General features: G+C 41.9%; 1 protein-coding gene across 7 annotated transcripts in view; it reads left to right on the top strand.

The window, feature by feature from the left end:
- The window catches only part of TTC7B (tetratricopeptide repeat domain 7B), a 294,267-nt gene extending 273,300 nt beyond the window's left edge, over positions 1-20,967 (top strand). For all 7 annotated transcript variants that reach the window (XM_048852692.2, XM_048852696.2, XM_048852695.2 and 4 more), the window contains one exon: positions 19,944-20,967. In XM_048852692.2, the coding sequence (XP_048708649.2) occupies positions 19,944-20,165 (222 nt within the window). In that variant the 3' untranslated portion in view covers positions 20,166-20,967. The remainder of the gene's footprint in view (positions 1-19,943) is intronic.
- Positions 20,968-21,736: the final 769 nt, after the last annotated feature.

Here is a 21,736-nt window from a genome sequence, read left to right as displayed (position 1 = left end):
ATGTTGTGAATACAGCCCTTGGTAGTGTCTCAATTTTAATGTGGCTCCTGGCCAAAAGTTGGTAAGTACCACAGCCAAAAATTAAGCTGTTCTTGGTGTGGTGCCCAAAATAGTGTGAAATGCTGTTAGGTTTGTTAAAGTACTTGATGCTCCAAATTTGACCTCCTTTAAAATTATGATCTGATGGAGTAAATCCATTTGAACTAAGTCTGCATTTTAAAATATGCAGTACGACCTTGATCCTGCACCATTAAAGTAAATGAAAGCTTTGTCATTGACTTCATTAGGTGAAGGAAGAAGCCCTAAATCATACTGAAGAATTACCACAAGTTATTTTGTGGGCCCTATAAAAATTATATTGGTAGGTACTCTCTTCTAACTGTAAGTGTAATAGTTTGAAAGGACATTCAATTTAAAATCTTAATACCTTTGTTTGAACATTTTTTACATACTTGTGATGGGGTTCCCTCTCCACTCATGGCACCGCCTGCTGGTTGCTCTGGGGATTATCTCCATCTCGTGCTGCAGCATCTGCAGTGGTCTCTCCACTCATCATCTCTCTGTATGGGGGGTCTCTCTCTCGCTGCTGCCTCTTCCAGTCCGTGGCGTGGCCCTCTGTCCAGGTCACTCACTCCCGTTCCGGGAAAATCACAATCTTTCCAGACCAGCTGTCTGGCTGGTGTCTCCAGTGCCCTGAGCCACTACCCAGTGACTGGTAGGAGAACCCATGCCCACCCTCTATGCTGGGTTCCAGCCCAGGGACCCTATAATGTTTAGCCTAGGCCAGTAATGCCTTTGCCCTTGCAGCTGTTTCCCTGGGCTTTTTCCTACCTAATTGGCTCCGCCCTACTCTGGGTTTGCCAGCTTCTCCACTCCCTCCTCTCAGGGAGTCTATGCTGCCTGCCTTCCTGCAGCCTCAAACACTCCTCCCCCTTTCCAGGGAGTGACTCCCCTTCCCAAGAAGCCACCCCTCTCTCTAGCCAGATACCTGGTTTTCTATAGACCCTGCCTGCTTCTCTCCTGGTGAGCCTGTTCCTCATCAATTAACTCCCTGGCCATAGGTGTAGGAACTAGGGGTGCGGGGCGCGCTGCAGCACCCCCAGGTTTTGCATGGGGTCCCGGCTGCTGGCTCCACATCTGCCCCCAGCCTCAGACCCTTACCCATGTCCGCATCTCCCCCCCGCCCCCCACCCACCGAGTCACGTCTCCTCATTCTGGCACAGACAGGAGTAAGGGGGAGCGCAGCTGCAGCACCCCCACTCTAAAAACTGTTCCAGCACCACTGTCCCTGGTCTGCAGCCAAATTAGTAGCTTGGGCCCATCTGGCCCCTCCCAGCTCTTGCCAGACAGTGTGGGCTGCTCACTCCATCACAACTGTTAACACAGGTAACATCTAAGATTACTGTAAGCAAAGGACAAAAAAAAATTCTCTTTATGTTGTATATTTGACAACACTTTGTGTATAATGAGTTTAACAGTTTCACCTCAGTCAGCCATTTTCATCTGACAGTTGTAGAATGCAGTAATGGGGGAATGAAAAACATTTTTAAAGTGGGAAAATATTATTGTGAATCCACCAAAATTGGCAGATGTAATACCTAAAAATACTTCTAAGTCTTTTTTTTAATGGACTAGATTTCAGTAGTGTCTTTAGAACTGTCCAACTGTCCAGTACTTTTTCTAACAAATCAGACGTTAACTAAATTAAAAAGGAAAATTGGTATAGTAGTGGAGTATGTTATGGGTAGTGTGGAGTAGAGCTTGCATTGTAGCTAACTCTGAACAGTACTTGTTCTGTGGATAAAAGATTTCAGCCTCCAGGGCTGTCAGTAGGCATCGTTCACCAGGATGGATTGATTTTCATCATGATTTAAATCAGCAAGCAGGAAACCTTAATTTAAATCATCATAAAATTGTTTTGCAGCTGTACTTTTTAGTTATTTTCCTAAAGAAAAGTTGATTCTCATTGGTTGGTAACCCATGAAAAATATTGATTTGCAGCTAAATATAGCCTTTACACTAAATTTGGTGCTGCTTTTTGCTAACCAGGAGGATATACTACCTCTGAACACATTTATTTAAGTAATTATATGGCTTTACTTAAATTTTTATGTTAAAAAGTGATAAATGATGCAGTTCTTATTTACTAGATTAATTTTTTACTTGTGGTTTGTGTAGAGCTTTATTCACATAAACAGCATTTTTAACTTTTTGTTAAATAAACCTACCTTAAATGTGATGGATATATTAAAAAAGTTTATCAAAACATGTTTTGTATTTAAAACTGATGAATGTATTAAACAAAGGAATATTTCTAGTTAGTAAACTGAACTGGTTATTTCTGGTCACTACGTCCTTCAAGATTTTGGAACTAAAAGATCTCATCCTCTCACACCTAGTTTTTATTCATAAATTGGAAGAGGAAAACAAGTTCTCCAGGCTTTCAACTCGCATTTGGTTTCTTAACTTTTAATGAACTAGTCATTGAACTGAACTAATCGAATAAACTGAAATGAAGAATATATTCTCTCTGCACCTACAGAAGAAAGTACTGCCTTCAGAAGCTGTTTTAACACTTCAGCAGACTCTGGTTCCAGGTGCTTAACCAGTGACTTTCACCAGTTCTGTGGTTTGACTTTCTTTAAATTAAATACTGAAAATAATATTATGCAGTATATGTTTGCTGCCTACAATTTAAATAATTGTGATAGCCTTTAATAAGTTTAGAGCAACACAGGCTGTCAATTTTATTTTTTTTTAATAAACCTGTTTTAAATTTTAGAAATCCAATTTAAATAAAAAAAACTATTTCATTTAAAAAAAACTCATCAATTTTTATCTACCCTGTCTTTTGCTGGTACTTATTTTCACAAAAAAATTAAACAAAATGGTGAATAGTAAAAGAACATCAATAAAATGACGTGGCAGAGTATTTTTAAAAAGAAGACACTTTCACATGATGGTGATGTTTCTAGCTAAAGATTTTCTGACCAGTTGGATCTGTTGGAAAGTACCAGTGAAATAAATGGCTGCTTAAACATGCTGTTTTACTCTCATCTGTGTCTTACTATATACATTGCATAGTCTGGATTGGAATGAAGGACACCATGGCATTAGGAGAAGGTGATGTTAAGTGGAGCAGGGAGCAAACTATCCAAATCTCAGAAAAACACATTGACAGTTGATGGACAGAAAATGTACTTGACTCACCCACCACTCAAATGGTGTTAGAATTCCCATTTTCCTGAATCCTCACTTTTGCTACTGTTTCAGTCCTCCAAAATGGAGGCTTGCCACAGTCTCAATTTCAGCTCAGGGGCTAGATGAGCACAAGCCCAATTTGCTGAGTGTGCTAGAATCATAGGTATATATGGGAGTGCATTGTGTGTCCTCTTTCTGTCCTCCACACCAGCTCTGCTCTAGCGAGCTGGAAAGGTGATTAAAAGGGATGTGATTCTGCCTCTCACCTTGGAAGATGGATTTGTATCCCTTTCAGTCAGTCAGTCAGCAGTAATAAGCCAAAAGGATGGGATACAAGGATGACATATTTTCAGCATCACATTAGCATTCTGTCAGGATCCTAGCCCATGGGGCTGGTTAGTTTCAGTGAGTTTTTACCCAGTGTAGGAACTGGGATTTTAATACTGTTAAAGGTCTCATTCTGGCCCATTTAATGGTTTAAAGTGAGATATCAATCAGTACAGTGTTTGAAAATCAAAGTTAGTCATTTTTAAGGAAGTTTTGTCACAGTTTGGGACTTGTCAGACTTTTGTGTGGCATTGGGTATTCTAGGATGGTGCTTTTTTGCTTTATCTTCAGTTAAAGCAGAAATGTTTAATGTTGGCCAGTTTTACATATAAAAATGACCATCATGAATAGTTACTCACAGAGTCACAGGATGATACTTGTGCAACCTGGTGGCAAATTGATTTGCTCTTTATTTCAAATGTATTGAATGATTGCTTTCAAACCAGTAAGGAAGTTGTTTAAATATCACATATCATACTGTACTTATCTTCCCTCTGTCTGATCAGTACCACAGTGAATGAGAGGTTTCAGAGTAACAGCCGTGTTAGTCTGTATTCGCAAAAAGAAAAGGAGTACTTGTGGCACCTTAGAGACTAACCAATTTATTTGAGCATGAGCTTTCGTGAGCTACAGCTCACTTCATCGGATGCATACCGTGGAAACTGCAGCAGACTTTATATACACACAGAGAATATGAAACAATACCTCCTCCCACCCCACTGTCCTGCTGGTAATAGCTTATCAAGTTACCAGCAGGACAGTGGGGTGGGAGGAGGTATTGTTTCATATTCTCTGTGTGTATATAAAGTCTGCTGCAGTTTCCACGGTATGCATCCGATGAAGTGAGCTGTAGCTCACGAAAGCTCATGCTCAAATAAATTGGTTAGTCTCTAAGGTGCCACAAGTACTCCTTTTCTTTTTACAGTGAATGAGGTTTCTGTTTACTCCCTGAGTTCTGCTGCAAATATACCTCCTTCCACCAGCTAATTTGTTTAGGGTTAAATTTTTCATTTATGCTCTTTCCTATTCTTTGTCAATAGCTATTCATAGTAGGTTTTTGCTCACTTTCCAATTGCCCAGTCCTGTTTTCTTTATAGAAATAAAGATAATTGAAGATATTTTTTTTAAGTTCAGAAACTCAGCCACTTTCAAGACATTAATTTCTGCTTATTTCTCGTTCATTCATAGATTTGCTTACTCTCTATACTAGCTTTTCCATAATACATATGTTAAAAACCCTGCTGTAATCCCTTTGGTTACCATTGGCTTCTTCTCCTCTGTAGTTGTGCTTATCTTTCCCTACCAACTGTAACTGTCTGTGTATCCTTGTTAGATTTCTTCCCCCTTTATTTCCAGACAAGTTTTTGCTAACCTCAGATCTTTGAGCAGTCCTTCATGAAGCTGTGTAAGCAGCTTTTTCTTCATTACATTCTTCTTTTACAGGGAAATTTTAATGTTTCACCTTTAATTAGATTGTCTTTTAGGATCCCCTGACCCCTGCTTCTATATTTAAACATAGCTGATCTGATTCCCATAGTCCAGTTGTGATTAGCTTGCTTTTTTCGACAATATGGAGAGTCTATCTAAACGTTGGATATCCAAAATAGGGGTGAGATGAGAATCCTCATTATGTGTCTCCCTGGGACTGCACCAAGGGGGATGGGAAGGGGTAGCATATCCCGTTCACAGCATTGTGCTCCTCTAGGCAGGATGTGCAGAATGCTCTTCCTGAGTCAGGGATCCACAGCTGGGGAGTGTGGTGGGCTGAGAGAGGGGTACACAACCCCACTTCCCTCCTCCCCCATGGAGAAGCTAGTGAAAATGAAATACAGATTGTGGCTGCATTAAGTATTCTGTGGTTCCCCTCCATGCTGAGAATCCCCTCCCGCCAGAGATGGATCAGCAGGAAGCTGTTTTGTCAGGGAGCAAGAGGAGGGGCGAGGAGGTCCTTGGGATCCTGTGGTTTACTTAGGAATCTGAGTTCTGGAGAGAAGGGGAGACAACAACCAGAATGATCTCCATAAAACTCCATACGAGGGACCTTTCTCCCTCCCATATGTATTTCAGAGGGAGGTGTTGATCCAGGCCTAGGTGCGGGAGGGGATAATCAGAATGTCTGTTTTATTTGAGGATTATTGATATGAAGCACTTGGATTCTCTTTTCCTGAACTAAAAGAAGCACAGACATTGTTCCAGTGACTGACAGATCTGTGTGTTAAGAACTAATTTACCTTTCTCTGTATTATCAAGAAGAATCCAATTTCTTTCCCAGAGATTCTTAAGATAGCTAAAACGCCAAAGACTGAGTTCATTGATATGCTGTTGAAATCTTAATTTAATCTAATATATACTATTTTATTCTAACAGCAAAATTGTTCCAAAGGTGCTAACCATAAGGCTGAATGCTATTTCATATGTAGATATTTAGCTTCGTATAAGACTCTCTGTGACTGAGAGGAAAAAAATGTGAAGGGCATGCTTAATAATTTCTGCCTTTAGATTTCCTATTTTTGTTGCTTTGCCAGTAAAAGAGCTAGGCTTCCTCTTTGCACAGTATGTTGCAGTTCTGAATTTAAATGTTTACTAAACTTTTGTCAGAATTTTTGATGGCAGCACACATAAATAAATGAAAAAATGTTTCTGAAAAATATGGTCGTATTTTAAACAAAGCCTTCTTTATTTTTTCAGTTATGTTTCCAAAGAACTCCAGACAGATAAATAGTGACTGGCATGCTCTTTGACATAGATAACCTGAGTACAAACTGTCCACCAGGATGGCCTTAACAATGTGCTGGCCTGATCTGTTATGTGTGGAGTTTCTTGGAACAAAGGTGCTTGGCTCTTTGTAGGACTGGATCCTACAGTTATATGTTGTTAAATTCACTGTCACAGACAATGTGTAATTTTCGCATACCCTTTAGCACAGCACTTTAGAACATAATGGCCATATCTTTAACTTTGCTGCTCTCCATACTGCATGCTGATTTGTTCATTGGAGCATTTAGTCATTCACATGATCAGTTTTCTAATCAGTATCTCCAAAAGTCATGCCCCTGGATTTTCTTATTGTTTTATGTAAAAGCTTTTATTGAAACTACATAAAGCAGTTTAATTTCATGTTATTGTAACTTTAGCTCCTTGAATTCATTGCCTGTTTATAGCTGTCCTCTACATCAAATATGTACTTAACTGCCTCTGTTTTTTATTAGTAATTCTAGTAGGTGGTGATTATATGACATGTTTTGCATTATTTTATACTAGATTTAAATATAAGAAATTCATTAATGTCTGAATCTTGTGGGTTTGTTTTTTAAAAAAATACCACATCTTAGGCTGATTTGTATGTGTAGAACCCTTTAACCTTGATATGACTTAATTCATATAAGTCCCAGAGCAAGCTGCTTGGGCGGCCCTGAGGACAGCCACACTAACCGCGGCTGGAGCAGCCTTCCAGCCAGCCACTCAGACAGCCCCGGGAGCCAGCCGAGCAACAGCCAGTGCAGTTGGCCCTAGGGACCACCTGAGCAGTGGTCTGGGGGCAGCCAGAACAGGAGCCGGTGGGGCTGGCGCCAGAGACACCCCCCCTCCGAGCAAGGGCCTCCCAGCTAAGATTTAGTCAGGAGGATTTATAGTAAAGGTCATGAACAGGTCATGTCATGAACAGGTCATGGGCTGTTGTCATAAATATAAAGGGAAGGGTGAACACCTTTAAAATCCCTCCTAGCCAGAGGAAAAACCCTTTCACCTGTAAAGGGTTAAGAAGCTAGGATAACCTCGCTGGCACCTGACCAAAATGACCAATGAGGAGACAAGATACTTTCAAAGCTGGAGGGGGGGAGAAACAAAGGCTCTCTCTGTCTGTGTGATGCTTTTGCCGGGAACAGAACAGGAATGGAGTCTTAGAACTTTGTAAGTAATCTAGCTAGATATGCATTAGATTCTGTTTGTTTAAATGGCTGAGAAAATAAGCCTTGCTGAATGTAATGGATATTCCTGTTTTTGTGTCTTTTTGTAACTTAAGGTTTTGCCTAGAGGTATTCTCTATGTTTTGAATCTAATTACCCTGTAAGGTATTTACCATCCTGATTTTACAGAGGTGATTCTTTTACTTTTTCTTCTATTAAAATTCTTCTTTTAAGAACCTGATTGCTTTTTCATTGTTCTTAAGATCCAAGGGTTTGGGTCTGTGTTCACCTATGCAAATTGGTGAGGATTTTTATCAAACCTTCCCCAGGAAAGGGGGTGTACGGTTTGGGAGGATTTTTGGGAGAAAGACGTTTCCAAGCGGGCTCTTTCCCGGTTATATATCTGTTAGACATTCGGTGGTGGCAGCAGTAAAGTCCGAGGGAAAAAGAAAAATAGATTGTACCTTGGGGAAGTTTTAAGCGAAGCTGGTAAAAATAAGCTTAGGAGGTTTTCATGGAGGTCCCCACATCTGTACCCTAGAGTTCAGAGTGGGGAAGGAACCTTGACATGGTGGCAGAGGTGGGATGTACTGCACCCTGTGGATGGTGCTTCCTGCAGTAAGTTACTGGGGAGCAGTAAAATGAAGGGGGATTGATGAGGACCAGGCATGCTGAAGGCTCAGAGAGGAGCGGTTGTTTGCACTGCCTGTCCATTCCTGCCTCTCTTGCTTTCATTATTAGCACACTGAGAAATTTAGTTGTGTATTCTGTGTAAGCTCCTGATCCTAGCATGTTATTTCTCCCCTGCCACCAAACATACCAGCTTGTTTCCTCTGTTGCAAAACACCTGTTGCTAGGAAAAACCACCTGCTGCATGGCAACATATTTTTAAAAGAACAACTTTGGTGTAGTTACTTACTGAACTTTATATTGCCAGTATGCAATAATGAACACAAGTGGTTGTTAGTGCATCTCTGTGTGTTTATAACCCCCTTTGAAAATGATTGACCCATCCTTTCGGTTAATTATTCATTGCAGTTGTTAATAGAAAAAATATGGAAAGTGATTTTTTTTAAAAACAAAGCTGATCGATGGCTTTTACCAAAACTGAAGCTATTTTGGGTTCTATTTTTTACACTTCACAATCTTGTGACATCATAATTTACATTTACAGCTGATGTGAACAGTACCAGACCAGCTTCAATTTTCTTAACCTTTGAGGATACGACAAGAAGCAATGGGCTTAAATTGCAGCAAGGGAGGTTTAGGTTGGACATTAGGAAAAACTTCCTGTCAGGGTGGTTAAGCACTGGAATAAATTGTCTAGGGAGGTTGTGGAATCTCCATCAATGGAGATTTTTAAGAGCAGATTAGATAAACACCTCTCAGGGATGGTCTAGATAATACTTAGTCCTGCCATGAGTGCAGGGGACTGGACTAGATGACCTCTCAAGGTCCCTTCCAGTCCTATGATTCTATGAATTTAAATATATTTGAATGCAACATAATTACATTACTAAGCAAATATACCTTAAATGAGTGGCTCTCAAAATTATTGGATTGGGCCCCCTTCTTTGGGTCTGAAGTTGTTTATGCCACCCACCCACCCCCACACAAATACATATATCACCACCCAGCTCTAAAGGCAGTGCCAAGCCAGCAGCAGCACAGAAGTAAGGGTGGCAATGTGATGTATCACTTTTCACAGCGGACTTAGTGCCCCATTGCCACCCTTATTTCTGCACTGCTGCTGCCATCCCTGCCTCCTGGATATGCAAGGCCCCCAGCCACCCAGGGCTGACAGCCAGAGCTCTTTTAAAAGAAAAAAAGGCAGACCACTTGCATCTTCCCTGGGAGGCCCACCCCATAATTTGAGAACTGCTGCCTCGAACGATCCAAAAGGAATCAGTCCAATTTAATAAATTTAACTTAATTTTTCAAGACAAAAAATTTACTAATTTGGATTGTATTATAGATGGGTGAGTAAGAGATGGACATTTTGAGAGCCATCGTGTTGTATGGAAAATAACACTACAGAATAATCCCAAGTCCAGTTTCTTGTTTGATTACAGGTTGTTTTTACTGAATCCTTAATTTCCACTGATGTGAATCTGAGTTTTTAATCTCATTTGTACAACACATCTGATTATAATAATAACAAACAGATTAAATGTTCCGTGTGCACTTGTTTCCAAAGGAAAGAACTAATAAATTATTTCCTGTAGAATTGCATATTTCCTTTAAAGAGACAGGCCAACATATTTCATTACAAATACATCTGCTAAAAGGGAAATACAAAGTACATGGGTGAGAGGGAATACATGGAAATACCTTACTAATTTTATTTTAAACCTCAGTTCTCGTGCCTGAAGTAAAACACATGGAACAAAAGCAAAATCCTTACGATAACCATCATGTGATTTAAAAACATGCATGTTTCTGTCCCAACACATGGAAAATCTCAGATTCTGGGAGGGGGTGTTTCATGTTACATTTTTCGTACGTCACAGAAAATTTTATGTTTCTAGATATGTGCAACCAGGATTTCTGTTTTATGATTATAATACAGTACTGAAAAGTTTGTGCTAAACCTTCAAGTTTGATAGATTTATTTGAAAATAACAGCCATGTAAATAAGATATGCAAAATAGACTGAAAAAGCAGTACACTTTTAGTGGTAAAAGAACCACATTCCACTTCTGAGTTTCACAGAATAGTTACAATTGCTGTGCATATGGGTTTGCTGTGCAGGTTTTGCATATTAAGTGATGTTCTGTAACTATATAGTCAGATCATTCTTAGTTTTCATGGTTTTGAGACAAGATTTTTGTAGTGTGTTGCTGCACACAAGTATAGATACTTAAGTCTTTTTTAGATGGTAATTTGCAAGGAAAACGACAAAAAGAACATTAGAGAATTGGTGAACCTAGTGGTGGTTTGGGTTTCATGAAACTTCTGTTAATTTTAATACTACTGCTTTGAATTTCTATATCCCCTTCCATCTGATGGTGTTAATGCTCTTTACTGGTGGCAATTTATTTAACTTCACAACATACCTGTGAATTTGGCAGGTATTATCCCAGTTTTCCTGATGTGAAAACAGTGTGTGAGACTTGCCAATGGTCACACAGTGAATCTGTGTCAGCACTGGTAATGGGACCCAGATCTCCTGACTCCCACTCCATTGCTCTAACCTTAAGAGCACACACATTCCACTTCTGAGTTTCATAAAATAGTTTTTTCAATATGCTGTTGTTCTGCAAAGAAAATTTATTTTTTGAGTGAAAGGTTTCAGAGTAGCAGCCGTGTTAGTCTGTATTCGCAAAAAGAAAAGGAGTACTAGTGACACCTTAGAGACTAACCAATTTATTTGAGCATAAGCTTTTCATGAGCTACAGCTCACTTCATCGGATGCATCCAATGAAGTGAGCTGAAGCTCACGAAAAGCTTATGCTCAAATAAATTGGTTAGTCTCTAAGGTGTCACTAGTACTCCTTTTCTTTTTTTGAGTGAGATACTTCTGAGTAAATGAAACCTGTGCAGTAGAAACACAGATGTTCATTAGAGTAATTCTTGTCATGCTTCTAGGACTATCAAAGAAATAAAAATACAACAATCCAGAGCTCATGACATACCAAATGGAATTTGAAGCTCAGTAGTTCTGAGTTCTTTTCCAGATCTTAAGCCCACATTTTTTTGTTTGGCAGAATGAGTTTACCAGCCCTTCCCTGCTGTTCACTTTTTTTTTTTTTTTTTGACTAGTTATTTCCATTCCTCCAAGTGGGTAAGGTCCTTTCACAGCACACTTTAGAGGCAGTTCATAGCTGTGGCCAGTATCACCTTCTCTCTGAAGCCGTCCTCCCACACACACACACACACACACACACAGATTATCGGAACATATTATTCTGCCACAGGAAAAAACGGTTACTTACCTTCTTGTAATTGTTGTTCGAGATATGTTGTTCATGTCCATTCCAATTAGGTATGCGTGCGCCACATGCACGGCAGCTGGAAGGTTTTTCCCCTAGCAGTATCCGTCAGGTCAGTCCAGGCACCCCATAAGGTGGCGCCTTCATGACGCTGGATTTTGGCCTCTGCTGACCCGCCACCCCGTCAATTCCTTCTTGCCAGCTGCTCCGACAGATGGTTGGGAGGGTGGGTATTGAAATGGACATGAACAACACATCTCGAAGAATAACAGTTATGAGAAGGTAAGTAACCATTTTTTTCTTCTTCAAGTGCTTGTTCATGTCAATTCCAATTAGGTGATTGCCAAGCCCAAGTTTTGGAGGCAGGGTCAGAGCGCAAACGTTTGCTGATCGTAGCACCGCTCTGCTGAAGGCTGTATCATCTCTGGCCTGTTGTGTAATAGTGTAATGCGAAGTAAAAGTATATATTGATGGCCATGTTGAGCTCTGCAGATCTCCTGTGTCGGAACATGGGCCAGGAATGTCACTGATGATGCCTTCGCCCTTGTGGGGTGCACTTGATATAGAAGGCTAATGTCCACCTAATATCCGCCTAACGCCCAACGAATGCAGTTTCTGCTCCCTGCTGCTTGCGTGCGGCTTGGAGTAGAAAACTGGAAGGAAGATATCCTGGTTCAAGTGGAACTGGGAGATAACCTTAGAGAGAAAAGCGGGATGCAGCCTGAGCTGGATCTTATCCTTAAAGAACACCATGTAAGGAGGCTCAGATGTTAGGGCCTTAAGCTCAGACACCCTCCTGGCTGATGTTGTTATCACTACCAGGAGTGCCACCTTGTATGAGAGGTACAGCAACAAACATTTAGCCAACGTTTCAAAGGGTATCCCCATTAGTCTGGAAAAGGACTGAGTTAAGATCCCAGGCTGGGACTGGCTGTTGCACCTGAGAGCATAGTATGTTGAGACCATTTAGGAAAAAACTTACCACAGACAAGACTAACTTGGCAAAGACCAACTGGCCCTCTATATCTGTGTGGAAGGCCGAGATAGCAGCCAGATGGACCTTTATTGACGACAGGGAAAGCCCTTGCTGTTTGAGATGGAGGAGGTGGTCCAATATTATAGGTATTGACGAACATGCTGGAATTGGGAGGACCAAATTGTGAATTTTTTTTCATTTGGGCAGGTAGATAGCCTTAGTGGAGGGTTTCCTACCGCCCAGGAGGACTTCCCTGACCGGACCCGAACAGGCAAGCTCCATCAGGTTTAACCATGGAGTTTTGCACGCCGTGAGGTGAAGCAACTCAAGATTAGGGTGCTGGAGATAGCCGTGATCCTGAGTTATTGGGTCCGGTAAGAGCAGTAATGTGGTTGGATTGTCCATAGACATTTCCAGGAGGGATGTGTACCAGTGCTGGTGGGGCCAGGCTGTAGCTATCAATATCACTGAGGCCTCGTCCCTTTGAACCTTGAGGAGCACCTTGGGAACGAGAGGCATGGGAGGGAACGCGTAGAGAAGGGGTCCCTTCTAGGGAAGGAGGAACACATCTGCAATGGAGCCCGGGCTATGAATCAGGAATGAGCAGAATTGCAGGCACTTCCTGTTGTGCCGTGTGGTGAATAAGTCTATGTGGGGAAATCCCTACTTATGGAAGATGGTATTCACGACATCCGGGTGTAGGGACCACTCGTGTCTGTGAAAGGACCTGCTGAGATAGTCTGCCAACTCGTTCTGTACTCCGGGAAGGTACGATGCCTCCAGCTGTATTGAGTGAGCTACGCAAAAGTCCCACAGGCTGAGGGCTTCCTGCCACAGAGGAGAGGAGCACACATCCCCCCCCGTCTGTTCATATAAAACATCACTGTTGTATTGGCCATCATAACTTATACATATTTGCCCTCCAGGTGAACTTGGAATGCCCAGCCTATGAGAAGGATTGCTCTCAGCTCTCTGATGTTGATGTGGAGTGAGTGCTCCGCTTGGGACCAGAAGCCTTAAGTTCTGAGGTCTCCAAGGTGCGCTCCCCATCCTAACGCTGACACGTCCACCACCAGCGAGAGGGACGGCTCTGGTCTGGCAAAGGGGACACGTGCACAGACCTCCTGAGGGTTGAGCCACCATAGGAGGGACTAGAGGACCGGATGAGGAGAAGTGACGACCTTGTCTAGATAGTCTCGAACTGGCTGATACACTCAAGTTAACACGCCTGAAGAGCTGGAGCCTTAATCTGGCGTGCTGCACCACATAGGTACAAGCAGCCATGCGTGGCAGAAGTTTTAGGCAACTCCTTGTTGTGGTAGTAGGGAACTGCATGAGGCTTCTTATTAAGTCACACAGGGATAGGAAACGTGACTCTGGGAGGTATGCCTTTGCCTGCGTAGAGTTCAGCATTGCCCCTATGAACTCTATTCTCTGAGTGGAGGCTAGGATTGACTTCTGTACATTCAGTAGAAGGCCAGGTCATCAAAAGTAGCTCTTATGTAGCTCACTTGCGCATTGGAGCGGCCCTTGATTAGCCAGTCGTCAAGGTATGGAAACACCTGCACCTGGCTCTTGTGCAGGAAAGGAGCTATGACTGCCATGCACTTGGTAAATACTTGAGGAGCCGCTGACAGTCCAAATGGAAGGATTGTGAACTGATAATGATTATGATTCATCACAAACCTGAGGTACCTTCTGTGGGATGGCTTGATTGAAATGTGAAAGTAAGTGTCCTTCAAATCGAGGGGGTATACTAGTCTCCTGGATCCAAGGAAGGGATAATGAAGGCCAAAGAGACTATGCAGAACTTCAGTTTCTTCATGAACTTCATGAGCTCTCGCAGGTCTAGAATGGGCCTGAGGCTGCCTTTGGCTTTCGGTATTAGGAAATACCAGAAATAGAACCCCTTGCCCTTCAGCTCCTGAGAAACCTCTTCCACTGCCCCCAACATTAGGTGCAAGTGCACCTCCTTTGTGAGGAGTTGCTCACGAGAGGGGTCCCTGAAGAGGGATGGGGAAGGGGGGTGGAAGGGTGGGTGGGCAGAGAACTGAAGGGAGTATTCCCTTTCTACCATGCGGAGTACCCAGCAATCCAATGTAATACAGGCCCACGCAGGGTCGAAAGTCAGCATGGGAATGTGAGGCAGGGTGGATCCAGTGTTTGGACTGGTGCGTCACCCCCATGTGTACCTTCAAAAGGTCTGCTTCTGGCTGGAGGATTGTTTGGTCTGACCAGAGACCTGGCCTGATGACAGGTGAGGCCTCTTCTGTTATTCCTATTTCACCACCAAGAAAAGTCCTGTCTGTTTTGAGGATGGTAAAAATGAGGCAGGGGCTGCAGCTTAAAATGTTTGTTGATTAGCCGGAGTGAGGAAGCCAAGGGACTTGAGGGTGACCCTCGAGCCCTTAAGGCCATGAAGCTGTGAATCGGTCTTTTCTGAAAAGAGGGCCAAACCCTCAAAGGGGAGGTCTTGATTGTCTGCTGGACCTCGTATGGAAGCCCTGAAACTTGTAGCCAGGAGCTCCTCCTCATGGCTATCCCCAAGGCAATGGTGCAGGTGGCCGCATCTGCTATGTCAAGGGCTGCCTGCAATGATGATTGGGCAATGAGCTTGCCCTCTTCTACCAAGAAGGAAAACTCTGCCCAGGAGTCCTCTGGCAACAACTCCGTGAACTTGGCCATCGCTCTGCAGAAGTTGTAATTATACCTGCTGAGGATGGCCTGGTGGTTGGCTATATGGAGGTGGAGCCCTCCAGTGGAGTACATTTTCCTCATAAAGAGGTCTAGCTTTTTTGCCTCCCAATTTTTTGGGGAGGGGCCCTGGTAGCCTTGGCACTCCCGCTCATTTGCCGCAGCTACCACCAAGGAGTTCGGCAGGGAATGGATATACAGATGTTCATACCCCTTCGAGGGAACAAAGTACTTTCATCTATTCCTCTTTGCCATTGGTGGCAAAGAGGCCAGGGTCTGCCACAGAGTTTTGGTGGTATCACAAATAGTTTTGATGAGTGGCAGAGCAATACAGGAGGGTGGGCGACTCATGGGAGAGACACAAAGGGGGGCACTAGCTAAAGTGGGGCACGTGCCATTGGTGCTGGCGTACTGTGCACCAAAGATGAGGTGCTCGATGCTGGCTCTGCTGATCCGAGGTCCAAGTGTGGATGAAGCGCCTCCTCCATCAGGAGGATCTTGAGACTCTGGTCCCTCTCCTTTTGCATCCTTGGGCAGAATCCCCTGCAGATGTTGCAGCATTCTTTTTGGTGGCTTTCTCCCAAACACTTCAGACAAGAAGTGTATGGGTCGCTCCTGGGCATAAGCTTGCCATGTGGCACACAGAGTTTAAAGCCCAGCATGCCCCATTACTGGTAGAAAGGGGAGGGGGGGAACCCCCAAATGAAACACATAGAAGACTACACTAACTACTACTAACTACTATATGATCTAACTATATACACGAGTTGAAAGTTCAAACTGCTAAGAGAGATGCTTGCCGAAGCAACAGACACGAGCATTCCAGCAAACTGTCACAGGCAGTAAGAAGGAACTGAGGGGATGGCAGGTCAGTCTCTATCTCCAGCACGACAAAGGCACGTCCCCAGGGGCACCTGGACCAACCTGACGGATACGGCTGGGGAAAAACCTTCTGGCTGCCGTGCACGTGGTGCACAAACACCTAATTGGAACTGACATGAACAAGCACTCGAAGAAGAACTGGCATTCACAGCTTCTGTCCTGACTGCTGTGCTCTTGAATTCATATTTTCTGGTGCCTGTGCCTCCATTGGTTTCTTCTTCCCCTCCTAGTTTCAGTTTATTATTTCATCTGTTCTTTGTCTTCATCTGTTCTTCTCCATTCCTTTCCCAGAGTTTTCCAGGCCACAAGGGAAGCCAAGATGCTCACTTAGCACCAAGCGGACACAGAGGAAGCTAAAATGACTCTCCCATTGAGAATGGCTCTTGTTCCAGATAGAACAAGACAACTCAGTCAGTGGTCAAATCTCCAGCTCTCATGAGCAGAGACCTTTCAGAGAAATATAAGTCTCAGTGCACCAAGGTTCCATCACTGAAGAGAAGAGCTACAGTATTTCTTTGAAGTGTTCCCAATTATAGTGATTCCATTGCTAGTATTGCAGTGTTTAATGTTTTTCTTAAAACCCCAGCTCTGGAGACAAGTGACTGTGATAATTTCAGTTTTCACTGCTTAAAAATAAGCTTCTAGCCCTTGGGGTTGCAAAGAAAAACTTGAAGACATGAACGCTAAGAGCTCAAAAGCCAGAAAACAAACAAAAAAGCCCAAAAGCTATTTTCTTTTTACTTCCTTGACTTATTAGTCAATATCATGGTTTTTTTTTTTTTTTTGTAACAGCTGGAATTGACTTTACTGTCTCTGTTCATCTCAGGAAACGAGGCACAGTATTTGTCAAGGGGGCAAGTCACAGCAGCCTTGAGTCCCCCAGAAGCTCCAGAGCCAAGATGATTCTCTCTGAAGTGTCTACATGGTGTAGGGCCATAGTAGGGGAGAAGACAGATATACTTCCCCCTTCCCCAACGAAGTGGCCTCCCCAGAAGAAAGCATAGTGCACATCTTTGAATCCAGTTCTTTCTCTGTAGATCTGGAAAGAACAAGACTGTCCCTGGAAAATATTAATAGGTGTGCTAGACCCCTTCCAAAGTCAAGAGCAGATATGATCCTTGCCCCAAGGATCTTACAACCTAGTATTAGTCATGATACAGTAATGAGTAACAAGGGGGAGGGAAAATGTGGGGTAACAAATCCGATGAAGTGAGCTGTAGCTCACGAAAGCTTATGCTCAAATAAATTTGTTAGTCTCTAAGGTGCCACAAGTCCTCCTTTTCTTTTTGCAGATACAGACTAACACGGCTGCCACTCTGAAATAAGATTATGTGATTACTCAACAAGGTCTAGCACATGGCAAGATTAAGGATGTTTTGTTATTACATTCAGTCTAAATAGATGTCTTAATTATCAGCATTTGAGTAGGCCTGGAGACAATAGTGGATCATAGTGAGGGGCTTGAATTATTATTATATATTTGTCCTGCAGTAGTACCTAGAGCTCCATTAAAGGATTGGGGCCCTATTATGCCAAGCATTTTACAGATATATAATTAAGTACCATCCATGGGCTGGTGGATTTGAGAGAAAACTCAAAACAGTATTTTGTGTATATGGGACAGTGTAAAATAAATCATGAAAATGATTATGAAGGAAGCAGACAAACAGAATATTGTGGCCTGGTTTCATTGGCAGAGTAGTGGGTAGAAATGATCTGATAAGAAGCGAGGTTGTGCTCCTTGAGATAATCAGAATATAGGGAGACCTCAGTCTGTTTAGTATCCAGATTAGTATTCCATCATTTAGGCAAGGCCCATGTTCAAATTGGGTTCAGTTCTGAGCTTTCCCAGGCTTAGGGTATAGTGATCTGGGGATTCAGTGCTTTAGAAGAACTGAGTCCAGCTAACACTGACTATGGTCAAAATATTCCAAAACCCAGCACTAGCAAATTCTGGAGATTGTAAAGTCCCCAAGACTATGTTGTGCTGTAGTTTTCACATAACTAAATTAAGAGACCAGTAGAAAAGTGATAGAGCAGAGGAGTCCAGCATGTAGGTCCTGGGAACCTCAGCGGCGAGAAGGAAATCCTGTAACACTGGAGATGACTGATCAGCCCATTTTTATTAAACTGGTTAAAAAAAAAAAATCCGAGTGTAGTATAATTGGTTTGCAGTAAACCAATTATACTAGTATATATACTAGTATATAGTATATACTAGTATAATTGATTTGCAGTAAACTCTGGCATCTGGTCTCCCTTTTAGATGGGTTTATGAGTCAGAAGACTGACAATGGGATATGAAGCCTTTTATCTGTAGACCACAGGTTTCATTTTAGCCTACGTCTATCGCGACCAAATGTTATAGCAATCTTTTCTGGTGCCCTACATGAAATGAGTCTGTAATCTCAGTCTACTGGGTTCCAGTGAACAGGATTCATCATCATAAAAACAACCACCAAAATCTTCGTTGGCAGTCACAGCAGAGAGGCCAGTGGGTGAATGGGCCTGGAGATTGAACTATTCTTTGTCTCTGTAAGGTGGTACTCTCCAGGGCTAACATGCCTTGGTGGGCATGGTGTGAAGACTTACCTTTGTTACTGACCATATAATAGCTGTTCTGTGAATAAACAATTAACTTCTGTCTCCAATGTTGTCAATGCAGTATCCTTCACAAGTATCAAATACCCTAACATCTTAAGTAAAACATAGCTACCAAACAATTGCTGTCAGTATTTAACTGCCGTAGCATATAATCAAAAAACAAGTAATGTGCTCTTTCCATAGAAAGTAACTGCAGATTTGATGTAATGTGTTTTAGTCTATACCCCTATCAATCAGGCTACTACCTCTACAAGACTATGTTGCTTCCTTTGGTCTTGAAAAGTACAGTTGTTGGGTTTTTTTTTAACAAGTTGGCAAATGCGATCTAGCATATTGAAAATACACACACACACACACACAATTTTTCATGTACAAAGTACTAGCGTTTTTAACTAGGATAGAATATGCACAGCTTCCAGAAGGATGATTTCTGTAAATGAATTGGGAAGAGAAGCTTATATCTGCAAATCAAGTACCTTGTATTCATTCACTTTGGTGGCAGTAAGTTATAATTTGAGAATGCTACACTAAATGAGCTTAGTGCAGAAAACATCCATAGACTCCTTCCTGCCTCACTTTTTCTGAATTAATTTGATGGTCTAATTTTCAAATCCCTCTCTCTTGGAGGGAGAATACCATCCCAAGAACAACTGCCTTGTTTGTGGTAAGTTAAACCACTGATCACCATCCCTCGGAGTGCTTACTCACTTGACAACTCAAAAAATGAAACTGCAGAGCCATTAGACTGTTAGAAATTAACTCTTATTGCATTTCTGCATTAAACCCATTGCTGAAATTATTTTATTTGCTTTCTTCTTCATGAATTTCTTCTCAACAGTCAAGCATTCAAAAGTTGTATTATATAGTACAGTTAATAGCTTACAATAGAGTTTAATGTAGTTGGCAGGGGAGAGAGTGAGTAATTCAAACTCCAGGAATTTACAATGGATGGTTAAACAATTGCACAGAATCTCTTCGGTTACTTTTATACCCACTTGGTGCTCATGGAGGTGTGGCGACTAATTGTTTACAGCCAGCTTATACAGCTCTGCCAGTTCTCTTCAATGTGAATTTAAGAACACCCTATTTCATTCCTGCACCTCTTCTCAGCAATAATTCTTCACCATGCTACCGAGATTTTATAAAATAGACCAATATGCACAGAGGAGTCAGATCACTCCACCACACTCATTTTCACTTACAATCAAAAGTAGAATTTGAACCCAGGTTTATAAAGCAGAGATGGTGAAATGCATTAATCCACTTGAATCATCTAGCCATTTTCATTTCTTTCAATGCTACAAGATATAACTTGGATCTGGTAAAAGTCCTATTAAAAGAGTGTTGTTCATGTTACTACTGCTAGTGTTCAGTACTTAATGTTGGTGATCTCAGCCACTTCTGCATTTTATTTTATTGCAGGCTCTGATACTTCACCAATTAGGACGCTATAGTTTGGCTGAGAAGATTCTCAGAGATGCTGTCCAGGTGAATTCTACAGCCCATGAGGTTTGGAATGGTCTTGGGGAGGTTCTACAAGCCCAGGGCAATGACGATGCAGCAACACAGTGCTTCCTGACAGCATTGGAGCTTGAAGCCAGCAGCCCGATTGTCCCTTTTACCATCATTCCTCGAATTCTGTGAGAGAATATCTTGATTACAGAGTTCATCATGTTTCAAGTTTTGGATTTGAGAGTGAGGAAACACAACATACAGGTCTCTTTGATAACGCAGCTTGGTTTCAGAGGTAACAGAAAACCCCACAACATTTGTTAACTATTGTGGGGAACCTGACAAAGCATTGAAGTGATACGATATTTTAATGTTAGTGAGGAAAACCAAAAACAAAACACCTCTCATAGATGCCTACATTTTTTTCCCATGGTAGTTATGAAACCTGATTATATTGTTCTTATAGATAATGTGCCATATTTCATTAGGTGACATCTGAGTGTTATGTAAAAATTATAATGGAATCCACCACCAAATGTAGAATAATATATTTGAATTAAAATTCAGTGGCAGAGCAGACTATTTTTAACAAGCCTGTCGTGAAAACTGTTCTCTCTCCTCCTCCGTCTCAACCCCTCTTGGCCTAAAGTCAAACTGTGAATTTTCTGTTTTCCATCTCTATACTAGTCCAGGCCAGAAAATCAGTTGAAGAGTTCTTGGTTTTGGTTGTTAAAAACTGTGGTGTGTGTGGCTACTTGTTATCTTTACTTAGAACAAAGGCTGAGTACAAGAATATTTATATTTTACCAATGTATGCCTGCTACAAAAAAAGAAAGTATTCGTTATTTAAGTGTAACTTTTTTATGTGAATTCAGAGTTTATTTATCGATGGAAATATGTAAAAAGAAGCTTCAAATGGAATATTTACCGACATTCCTTATACATTACTCACACTTGGAAGATTATGTTAATAATAAAAAGATTTTTAAATGGCCCCTGTGGCTGTCCTCTGTTTGAAAGTGCAATGAAAGGAAGTGGAAATGGTAACTTGTGAGTGCAGCTCATTGATGTTGGGCCTGTGGGGAGACCATCTGGCTTTGAGAAGATCACCTTTAGCACTGCTTATGTGCAGTGAGGTCAAGAGAAAAAGGGGCACATCGGATATCTTTGCCTAGTCTTCTAGTCTTGTAAAATATCCCGCCCGCCCATGTTTTTTTTTCCCCCAGAGGATAGAAAAATCTTCACTCCAACCCATGGTAAATGCTCACATGGAGTTAATTTGGACCAATATAAAAAATTTAAAATCAACCCAATTATACAAGACACTTTTGAAAACAAAGTGTTAGGAATCGGAGAGCTCATTGGTCTGTCTGCCATACCATATCTGACTGTCTCCATGCCTTAACAGAAATATTCATTAAATATTGATTGATATGTTAGAATGGTATATAAATTGATATCTGCCATGAGTACTTGGACTTGTCTCTTTCTGGAGAACCTTAGACTTCATAACCCTGCCATATATTCACACATTCTCAGCCCTATTCTGAAGTTTCCTTTACCTGTACCCCTACAGTATTTGGAAAGAATATCTTAAATGTTTCTCCCCAGCTTTCACCATCCTTTGCACCTGTCTCACAAAGATCTCACACTCATTGTCTTGTGGCATGTTACTAGCAAGGCAGCGGCAGCAATTGTGCCAGGTTGTTAGTGGACAGAAGTGTTTGCCAGAGCTTCTCGGGGAGGGAGTGGATAAGAATCAT

The sequence above is a fragment of the Caretta caretta genome, chromosome 6 (genome assembly GCF_965140235.1).
Source record: "Caretta caretta isolate rCarCar2 chromosome 6, rCarCar1.hap1, whole genome shotgun sequence".
Lineage (NCBI taxonomy): Eukaryota > Metazoa > Chordata > Testudines > Cheloniidae > Caretta > Caretta caretta.
Note: the sequence above shows the minus strand (reverse complement) of the source record. Positions and strands in the feature narration are given on the sequence as shown.